The following is a 12,072-nucleotide window of genomic DNA, read 5'->3' as shown; positions in this document are numbered from 1 at the left end:
GGATTTGTCAAGTGATCGAGATCTCGTGATCTCGCGTGAAGACAGATCAAAACTCCATCGAACTGTGTAAAAAATGAGTACAATCTGTTTAGAAATTATGAAAATAAATACCTCATTGTACCAGAGGCAATGCGAGTGTGGGTGTTTTTACATTGAGCATTAAAATAAATTAATCAAATCAATTTAATACGTCGCCTTTCTTTTTATTCTCTTTCTGCTCACTCTTTCTGTCTTTCTGTCTCTATTCATCTGTCTGTCTTTCTCTCCATCTGTCTGTCTGTGTCTGTCTGTATCTGTCTGTGTCTGTCTGTATCAGCAGCGCAGTCGTTTTCCCACCACTCGGGCTCCATGCACCATCCTCAGCCTTCCAGCACTCCCACAGGGAGTCAAGCACCGCAGCACACAGCACCCAGCCCAGGACACAACCAGGTGGGTACAGCACACAGCACCCAGCCCAGGACACAACCAGGTGGGTACAGCACACAGCACCCAGCCCAGGACACAACCAGGTGGGTACAGCACACAGCACCCAGCCCAGGACACAACCAGGTGGGTACAGCACACAGCACCCAGCCCAGGACACAACCAGGTGGGTACAGCACACAGCACCCAGCCCAGGACACAACCAGGTGGGTACAGCACACAGCACCCAGCCCAGGACACAACCAGGTGGGTACAGCACACAGCACCCAGCCCAGGACACAACCAGGTGGGTACAGCACACAGCACCCAGCCCAGGACACAACCAGGTGGGTACAGCACACAGCACCCAGCCCAGGACACAACCAGGTGGGTACAGCACACAGCACCCAGCCCAGGACACAACCAGGTGGGTACAGCACACAGCACCCAGCCCAGGACACAACCAGGTGGGTACAGCACACAGCACCCAGCCCAGGACACAACCAGGTGGGTGCTGCTGACGCCATGCCTCACGGACACGCTTCACAACTAGGGTTGTGCATCCAAAAGGAATCGAAACTCCAAATGAACTGAAAAAGAATCAAATTGATTGATTCCTAAAAAAAAGGGATTTTTTTTTTACTTATACTTATAATCCAAGTTCCCACCCGAACCGCTAGTGTTAATTTAGAATTTTACAAAATATTATAAACTGTTGATCAGTTATAATAAACAACAACAAGCGATGTTATGATAATATGAATATGACTGAATATGGCTTGTTTATTTTTTTCTGTGAAATAAGTATAAGCTGTTTTGACACCCATCCCCCCCTCAAATAATCGGAATTGAGAATTGTTTAAGAACCGGAATTTATGAGCAGAATCAGAAATGTTAAAATCCAAACCATACCCAGCCCTATTCATAACTGCACTAGAGGAACCTGCATCTCTTATAAAGTAAGCTATTTACAGTTAGTTTGTCAGTAAAAGGTTTGATGAATAAATAAATCAAAACCACTCCACTACTGTACTGGTGACAGTAGCTGTCGTAAAGACCGGGGGAGTGACTATCGGCTACTGTCATCAACTTAATACCAACATACTCAAACTTTGACGCATTATTTACCCCCCCTTCCCGACATGCTAGGTTGACATGCTTGGTCCCAATCGATTCCTTATTTCTTCTACTTTCATAATGGTATAAAGATCATCACTCTAGCTTTAGAAATGAGCTTGCTGTCAGCCGTAGATGTACCGGCCAAATTCAGTTTAAAAATGTGGGAGTTTAAGGTCGCCGTTTTTATTTGCAAAATGACAGGCTAATGAGGCTATGCAGCATGAAACATGTTAATACGAAAAGAAATAGCGCTGCTTGGTCGACCATTTGCACGCCGAATTTACTGGAAGGCCTGGATAACTTGAACTTAATTGACTTACTTGCACATAACTGTAACCGCGTGCAGCCGAGACGTTGGTATCCCAGTATTTGCTGAGATTTCAGTCTCCACTCCGTACCACGGCCGCTCGCTCTAAACTCGTGTTGGCTCGCGTAATACAATGCAATACAATACTATATACATATATACAGTATATGTATGTAATACAATGCAATACAATACTATATACATATATACAGTATATGTATGTAATACAATGCAATACAATACTATATACATATATACAGTATATGTATGTAATACAATGCAATACAATACTATATACATATATACAGTATATGTATGTAATACAATGCAATACAATACTATATACATATATACAGTATATGTATGTAATACAATGCAATACAATACTATATACATATATACAGTATATGTATGTAATACAATGCAATACAATACTATATACATATATACAGTATATGTATGTAATACAATGCAATACAATACTATATACATATATACAGTATATGTATGTAATACAATGCAATACAATACTATATACAGTATATGTAATACAATGCAATACAATACTATATACATATATACAGTATATGTATGTAATACAATGCAATACAATACTATACATATATACAGTATATGTATGTAATACAATGCAATACAATACTATATACATATATACAGTATATGTATGTAATACAATGCAATACAATACTATATACATATATACAGTATATGTATGTAATACAATGCAATACAATACTATATACATATATACAGTATATGTATGTAATACAATGCAATACAATACTATATACATATATACAGTATATGTATGTAATACAATGCAACGACTGTCTGGCTTGTGAGCTAACTTACTGCTTGATAAAAAATAAATAAAAATAGGAAGGGGAAAATATAATATGCTGCTACTGTGTAAATATATCTATTACTGTCATGTCATCACAGCAAAGTGGAATCTTGATGTCAGCATTCACTTTCTAGTAGACAATGGAGCTGGATTCAACAAGATTTTGAGACTCATTGATCATTGGACAATACAATGTCAATCTTAGCAATCTATCCAATCAACAACCAATTTGGTTGAATTAATTAACTGATTGGTAGTGATTGGTGAGGGCAGCTGAGGCTTCACTGTTCCCTGTGAATTGCATGTGTTTTTTATTTATTTATTTATTTATTTATTTATTTTTAATCAGGGACAGTGCACATTAATCAACATCAATATCAATGTAAATGTGCCAGGGTTAGCTTAAGAGCTAATTTGCACCTGTAGTCCCTGAGCAGGAGACAATCAAAAGGTACATTAAAAATAATTGATACAAAACACAAAATATCACACATCATACAAACAATATACAAGTACAACTGGTGAAATCACACTGCATTATTAACATACAACCACAACTCCTGGACAGTGGACAGCTGATCCATTTGTATGTATGTGCCCTACATTTAAATCCACCTAGAGATCCACCCTATTTGTGCATACATGTTTGTTTAGATTTTAAGTAATATTTCAATTTAATTTTAAAAGTATGGTAATTAGCACAATTCTTAATGACCTTGTTACTCTGGAGTCATTGTTCTTGATTTTGATGTATGCATTTGATGTTTTCAACCAAGCATAGAGCTCATGAGATAAATTACCAATGAAATGAACAGCCCAAGGGGGGAATGTTATAGAGAGCTCCAGGAACGAGTCCGGAAATCATCGATGCTAACAGCCCTGGTTCTTCACAGTTTTCGCCTATGGGAGTTTTGAATGGGTTTTTGGCGCGATGCTTCTAATAATCTCTCTGGGCAACGCTGGCTTAATCAAACGCGAACCAGTGTTTAGTAACATCATCTTCACACATGAAGACCACTTTTATGAGTTTTGAAGCTTTTATGTGCCGTTAAAAGGGTGGCTAGCTAGCAAACGGCTAAATGAGACTACAATGTCGACGCGGATATTATACGTCATCACGAGTGAACGCGGAAATTCTTTCTCTCGCAATCAATGCGTGGACGCCTATGCAACACTGTGTGTGTAGTTCTGGATTAGCTTAGCACAAGCTTTTTACCTCTAGGGCTCGCAGTTACGCTTCAAAACTCCAAAAAGTGGTCCTCATGTGTGAAGATTATCCCGCTGAACCTTGGTTCGCGTTTGATTAAACTTGCGTTGCCCACAGACATTATTTGAAGCATCGCGCCAAAATCCCATTCAAAAATCCCATAGACAGAAACAGTGAAGAACCAGGAAGTTCAGGACTTCCGCATTCAGCCTACAAAAATACGTCATCCCTGGAGCTCTCTATTGTAGTGTACCTCTGAGGGCACGACAGACAGACCCACTGCTCTGTCTGCATGCCGCTCCATTAGTGCCCTACAGGTGTCACTGTTCAACCATTTTAAGAATATCATGAATACCATGCTTTTATTTTTTTAAAGAACACATTTGATTGATATTTTATTAAAAATATATATATATATATTATATAAAAAAAAAAACATCTCTTCAAAAAAACAAGGGAGGATCATCCTCTCTAGCACTACATTAATAACCTCTGATACATACATACAAACATATACTTACTTTATGCATGTGTGTGTTTGGTTTGAACTGCGCCTAACTTTCCTTTACCTCTCTGTCGGTCTGTCTCTCTCTTTCCACAGTCGAACCAAGGCGGTCCCCAGGCCCAGTCCATGTACCACTCTGCAGGCCTGTCGGCGGCCACGCCTCCTAACCTGGCCGGGGGCCACAGCTCCCCGCAGGCCTCCTACCAGCTGCAGGGCTACAGCCTGCCCACCCACCAGGCCATCGCCCACGCCTTCCCCTCCATGAGCCAGCTCACACAGGTCAGTACAGCCTGCCCACCCACCAGGCCATCGCCCACCGTTGGTGCGACAAAAGGAACCTGTTTGCTCTGCACTGTCACACAACACAACTAGCAGAGAGAACATGCTCTGTCCAGTTCCCACGTGAGGTAGACTGACACAGACACAGCTCTGCTAACGTTATGATGTGAGGTAGGCTGACACAGACACAGCTCTGCTAACGTTATGACGTGAGGTAGACTGACACAGACACAGCTCTGCTAACGTTATGATGTGAGGTAGACTGACACAGACACAGCTCTGCTAACGTTATGATGTGAGGTAGACTGACACAGACACAGCTCTGCTAACGTTATGATGTGAGGTAGACTGACACAGACACAGCTCTGCTAACGTTATGACGTGAGGTAGACTGACACAGACACAGCTCTGCTAACGTTATGATGTGAGGTAGACTGACACAGACACAGCTCTGCTAACGTTATGACGTGAGGTAGACTGACACAGACACAGCTCTGCTAACGTTATGACGTGAGGTAGACTGACACAGACACAGCTCTGCTAACGTTATGATGTGAGGTAGACTGACACAGACACAGCTCCGCTAACGTTATGATGTGAGGTAGACTGACACAGACACAGCTCTGCTAACGTTATGATGTGAGGTAGACTGACACAGACACGGCTCTGCTAACGTTATGATGTGAGGTAGACTGACACAGACACAGCTCCGCTAACGTTATGATGTGAGGTAGACTGACACAGACACAGCTCTGCTAACGTTATGACGTGAGGTAGACTGACACAGACACAGCTCTGCTAACGTTATGATGTGAGGTAGACTGACACAGACACAGCTCCGCTAACGTTATGATGTGAGGTAGACTGACACAGACACAGCTCTGCTAACGTTATGATGTGAGGTAGACTGACACAGACACGGCTCTGCTAACGTTATGATGTGAGGTAGACTGACACAGACACAGCTCTGCTAACGTTATGACGTGAGGTAGACTGACACAGACACGGCTCTGCTAACGTTATGATGTGAGGTAGACTGACACAGACACAGCTCTGCTAACGTTATGATGTGAGGTAGACTGACACAGACACAGCTCTGCTAACGTTATGATGTGAGGTAGACTGACACAGACACGGCTCTGCTAACGTTATGATGTGAGGTAGACTGACACAGACACAGCTCTGCTAACGTTATGATGTGAGGTAGACTGACACAGACACGGCTCTGCTAACGTTATGATGTGAGGTAGACTGACACAGACACAGCTCTGCTAACGTTATGATGTGAGGTAGGCTGACACAGACACAGCTCTGCTAACGTTATGATGTGAGGTAGACTGACACAGACACGGCTCTGCTAACGTTATGACGTGAGGTAGACTGACACAGACACAGCTCCGCTAACGTTATGATGTGAGGTAGACTGACACAGACACGGCTCTGCTAACGTTATGATGTGAGGTAGACTGACACAGACACAGCTCTGCTAACGTTATGATGTGAGGTAGACTGACACAGACACGGCTCTGCTAACGTTATGATGTGAGGTAGACTGACACAGACACAGCTCTGCTAACGTTATGACGTGAGGTAGACTGACACAGACACAGCTCTGCTAATGTTATGACGTGAGGTAGACTGACACAGACACAGCTCTGCTAACGTTATGATGTGAGGTAGACTGACACAGACACAGCTCTGCTAACGTTATGACGTGAGGTAGACTGACACAGACACAGCTCCGCTAACGTTATGATGTGAGGTAGACTGACACAGACACGGCTCTGCTAACGTTATGACGTGAGGTAGACTGACACAGACACAGCTCTGCTAACGTTATGACATGAGGTAGACTGACACAGACACAGCTCTGCTAACGTTATGATGTGAGGTAGACTGACACCGACACAGCTCTGCTAACGTTATGACGTGAGGTAGACTGACACAGACACAGCTCTGCTAACGTTATGACGTGAGGTAGACTGACACAGACACAGCTCTGCTAACGTTATGATGTGAGGTAGACTGACACAGACACGGCTCTGCTAACGTTATGACGTGAGGTAGACTGACACAGACACAGCTCTGCTAACGTTATGATGTGAGGTAGACTGACACAGACACAGCTCTGCTAACGTTATGATGTGAGGTAGACTGACACAGACACAGCTCTGCTAACGTTATGACGTGAGGTAGACTGACACAGACACAGCTCTGCTAACGTTATGACGTGAGGTAGACTGACACAGACACAGCTCTGCTAACGTTATGACATGAGGTAGACTGACACAGACACAGCTCTGCTAACGTTATGATGTGAGGTAGACTGACACAGACACAGCTCTGCTAACGTTATGACGTGAGGTAGACTGACACAGACACAGCTCTGCTAACGTTATGACGTGAGGTAGACTGACACAGACACGGCTCTGCTAACGTTATGATGTGAGGTAGACTGACACAGACACAGCTCTGCTAACGTTATGATGTGAGGTAGACTGACACAGACACAGCTCTGCTAACGTTATGACATGAGGTAGACTGACACAGACACAGCTCTGCTAACGTTATGACGTGAGGTAGGCTGACACAGACACAGCTCTGCTAATGTTATGACGTGAGGTAGGCTGACACAGACACAGCTCTGCTAACGTTATGATGTGAGGTAGACTGACACAGACACAGCTCTGCTAACGTTATGACGTGAGGTAGACTGACACAGACACAGCTCTGCTAACGTTATGATGTGAGGTAGACTGACACAGACACAGCTCTGCTAACGTTATGATGTGAGGTAGACTGACACAGACACGGCTCTGCTAACGTTATGATGTGAGGTAGACTGACACAGACACGGCTCTGCTAACGTTATGACGTGAGGTAGACTGACACAGACACAGCTCTGCTAACGTTATGACGTGAGGTAGACTGACACAGACACAGCTCTGCTAACGTTATGATGTGAGGTAGACTGACACAGACACAGCTCTGCTAACGTTATGACGTGAGGTAGACTGACACAGACACAGCTCTGCTAACGTTATGATGTGAGGTAGACTGACACAGACACAGCTCTGCTAACGTTATGATGTGAGGTAGACTGACACAGACACGGCTCTGCTAACGTTATGATGTGAGGTAGACTGACACAGACACAGCTCTGCTAACGTTATGACGTGAGGTAGACTGACACAGACACAGCTCTGCTAACGTTATGATGTGAGGTAGACTGACACAGACACAGCTCTGCTAATGTTATGACGTGAGGTAGACTGACACAGACACAGCTCTGCTAACGTTATGATGTGAGGTAGACTGACACAGACACAGCTCTGCTAACGTTATGATGTGAGGTAGACTGACACAGACACGGCTCTGCTAACGTTATGATGTGAGGTAGACTGACACAGACACGGCTCTGCTAACGTTATGACGTGAGGTAGACTGACACAGACACAGCTCTGCTAACGTTATGACGTGAGGTAGACTGACACAGACACAGCTCTGCTAACGTTATGACGTGAGGCCTCTGCTATGATATGCCAAAAAGTAATTGCCACTGTATCACCCAGTTTATATAATCTTGCATCTACAGCTGCTTTATAGTTTATGTCTGTGGTAACAGCAAAGACATGATGTGAAACTTCAATCATCAACTGTAACTGAATAATCACAATTGTGGCCAACGAAGAGCTTGCCATTTGTAGCGTACCGTTAATCAAGTATTTATGTGTTTGGTATGTCTAATATCCTTGTTTAGGCCTGTATTTGGAAACTAGACTATAATAAACATGATTGACGGATGGGTTATATACAGTATAAAATAAAGAAAATCTTTTGCAATTAGCCTTATGAATCTGCATTATTTTGCATGCTCTATGCCCTGGATTATAACCAATCCAGTAGGCTACTTTTTACCAGTGTAAAAATAGCTGCAATTTGACGGCAATGCCTTTTTGGCAGATGAGCACCTTTTGGCACAATATAGTATATTGATATAAAGTTTAATGAACACACTTTTTCTACAAGCAGGATGTATAGGAAGTAAACAGGTTTCATATTGTCATGTCACCAAAACACACATTGGATCATAAATTGAACCTACTGATGAGATGTTGTGATTAATCAGTGGTTATGGTTCACACATAAGCTCTATGTGCCTCATGGCTATTAGACTTGACAATATGCAGCCAAGCTGTGTGTAATGGCTAGAGGCCTTAAAGTCCCTCTTTGATGTTACCAGTATATATTACAAATCTGTGCACATGGTTTACTAATCCATGGGCACAGTTTAGGAGTCAATTGTAATAAAACCCACTGCCCACTGATTTACCATATTGTTTTTGTACCAGGTGACCCCTAGGGGGCTCCACAGTTCTCCTTACTGCACTATGTTTATAGATTAATAATGCTTTCAATATTTTATTTCTACATTTTAACATTTTTCAGAATGACACACAAAGAAAGAAAACAGAAACAGGCTCAGAGACACGGGGGGGAATGTGTGTATGTATATATATATACTAAGGACATTCAATGTTACCACATAGTGCTACCAGCCACATAAGGTGCTTATGTGCTTGTAAGAGATGCTGTGCGTGGGCCCCCACACAAGGCGTCTGTGAGAAAATAGATTAATAATGCTGCTGTGTGTTTAATATTCATTCATTCAGCACAGAAATGTGTAGATAGCTTTCGTTGTTCTTGTTATTGGACTCGTTTTACGGGACTTTAGGTAGCTGTCTCTTTTTTCTTTCTTTTTTACCATACATGGGTTTGCATCCCTGCTTTCTAATGGCCAGCAGGGGGCGACTCCACTGGCTGCAAGAATAAGTCAGTAGAAGTCTTGATTTACTACTTCAGTAAACACTTTACTAAGTGTTAAGTTTATGGTCCCACTCCCAATCACTAGTTTCAAGTCTAAAATACAGCATGATGTACATTTAATTATGGTCCCATTTACAGTCAAATAGACCATAAAGCAGACTATACTTTGGGGCGTGATTGACAGGTCGCCTGTCCAGTCATCACGCAGCTCACGATCATGGACCAATAGCAGGCAGCACTGCGGCTCTGTAGGAAACCCCTGGTCTCGCGGTAGCTGCTTCTGGCTCCAAAAAAAAACAAGATGGCGACGGTCAAAATGCCAAACACGAGGCTTCAAAATGGGAGTCCACAAACCAATGGGGGACGTGTGGTGGCTATGTCCATATTTTTATACAGTCTGTGGTCCTACAAAACAAAGGCAGAGGACAGGACAGATAAAGAGGTTTATTTGCCAGTCGACATGAACCGATTGAAAACCCACATATTCATTGCGAGAACGATGCGTCACGTCCGAGCAGCACTGCAGTCTGGGAAAATGAACAGCTGTGTCTTAATCACATCCAGGCTTCCTAGGCAGTATGGAAAAGTATGGGATTTGATTTGAGTCATTTCCAGCTCTGGATAAGTATGGAAAAAAGAAAATAGTGTTTCCACACTATTGTCCCTATTCTGCTGTCTAAAATAGAAAATGAAGAATCCACACTCACTCACCCCTGTGTTCACTTTCATAATAGTCGAGTTGGGAAGAACTTTCTCCACAAGGACACAAGAATGGACTTTTTGGGGTTTGATGATCAGCTGTTGTTGTATTGTTGTCATTATGTCTCATTAGTCATTCTCCCATGTCTCCTCCCAGGCCCATGTGACAGGAGGGATGTCTGGACCGCACCATGTTACAGGAGGGATGGCTGGACCGCACCACTCAGCGGGGGGCCACGGACCGCCCGTCATGCTGCACTACGCCCCCCCACAGCAGGCCAGCGGCTCCGCCCCTCAGCACGGCCCCCAACAGGCCACGCATCAACACTACTACATCACAGCCTCGCCCCAAGGTGAGCACGCCACACGCTCAACACCCACTGGCCCTCTAGCCCAACATGCTCAATACCCACTGGCCCTCTAGCCCAACATGCTCAATACCCACTGGCCCTCTAGCCCAACATGCTCAACACCCACTGGCCCTCTAGCCCAACATGCTCAACACCCACTGGCCCTCTAGCCCAACATGCTCAACACCCACTGGCCCGCTAGCCCAACATGCTCAACACCCACTGGCCCTCTAGCCCAACATGCTCAACACCCACTGGCCCTCTAGCCCAACATGCTCAACACCCACTGGCCCGCTAGCCCAACATGCTCAACACCCACTGGCCCTCTAGCCCAACATGCTCAACACCCACTGGCCCTCTAGCCCAACATGCTCAACACCCACTGGCCCTCTAGCCCAACATGCTCAACACCCACTGGCCCTCTAGCCCAACATGCTCAACACCCACTGGCCCGCTAGCCCAACATGCTCAACACCCACTGGCCCGCTAGCCCAACATGCTCAACACCCACTGGCCCGCTAGCCCAACATGCTCAACACCCACTGGCCCGCTAGCCCAACATGCTCAACACCCACTGGCCTGCTAGCCCAACATGCTCAACACCCACTGGCCCGCTAGCCCAACATGCTCAACACCCACTGGCCCGCTAGCCCAACATGCTCAACACCCACTGGCCCTCTAGCCCAACATGCTCAACACCCACTGGCCCGCTAGCCCAACATGCTCAATACCCACTGGCCCTCTAACCCAACATGCTCAACACCCACTGGCCCGCTAGCCCAACATGCTCAACACCCACTGGCCTGCTAGCCCAACATGCTCAACACCCACTGGCCCTCTAGCCCAACATGCTCAATACCTACTGGCCCTCTAGCCCAACATGCTCAATACCCACTGGCCCTCTAGCCCAACATGCTCAATACCCACTGGCCCTCTAGCCCAACATGCTCAATACCCACTGGCCCTCTAGCCCAACATGCTCAACACCTACTGGCCCTCTAGCCCAACATGCTCAATACCCACTGGCCCTCTAGCCCAACATGCTCAACACCCACTGGCCCTCTAGCCCAACATGCTCAACACCCACTGGCCCTCTAGCCCAACATGCTCAATACCCACTGGCCCTCTAGCCCAACATGCTCAATACTAGGGGTGTCACGATACACTCAGTTCATGATACGATACGTATCACGATACTGGGTTCACGATAACGATACGATACGATACGATTTTAACAATATTTTTTTAAACTTGAATAATGACAATATATGACTGGAAAAGTAGTATTTTATTTGAAATGCACAAATACAAAACATGCTGTTGTGGGAAATTGTTATTACAATAACAACTAGAAAAAACATGAGATTGAAGATAAGGCTTATCTTGAAATAGAATGAGTTACACCGTCACTTAGATTTACTTTGAACTAAAAGGTTTCTCAGCAGTATAAATTCTCATTATGCATCTTCAGTTTTTCTTCAAACTCAAACAACAAGACTTTTCTTAGTCTAT

General features: G+C 44.4%; 1 protein-coding gene across 1 annotated transcript in view; it reads left to right on the top strand.

The window, feature by feature from the left end:
- Positions 1–12,072, top strand: part of atxn2l (ataxin 2-like) — a 63,103-nt gene that overhangs the window by 46,100 nt on the left and 4,931 nt on the right. Inside the window, 3 exon segments of the mRNA XM_083650244.1 lie at positions 317–429; positions 4,502–4,684; positions 10,368–10,563. Of these exon segments, the coding sequence (XP_083506370.1) occupies positions 317–429; positions 4,502–4,684; positions 10,368–10,563 (492 nt within the window).

This window comes from Poromitra crassiceps (assembly GCF_964638095.1).
Source record: "Poromitra crassiceps genome assembly, chromosome: 13".
NCBI classification, from domain to species: domain Eukaryota; kingdom Metazoa; phylum Chordata; class Actinopteri; order Beryciformes; family Melamphaidae; genus Poromitra; species Poromitra crassiceps.
This window is presented reverse-complemented; position numbering and strand designations above follow the sequence as displayed.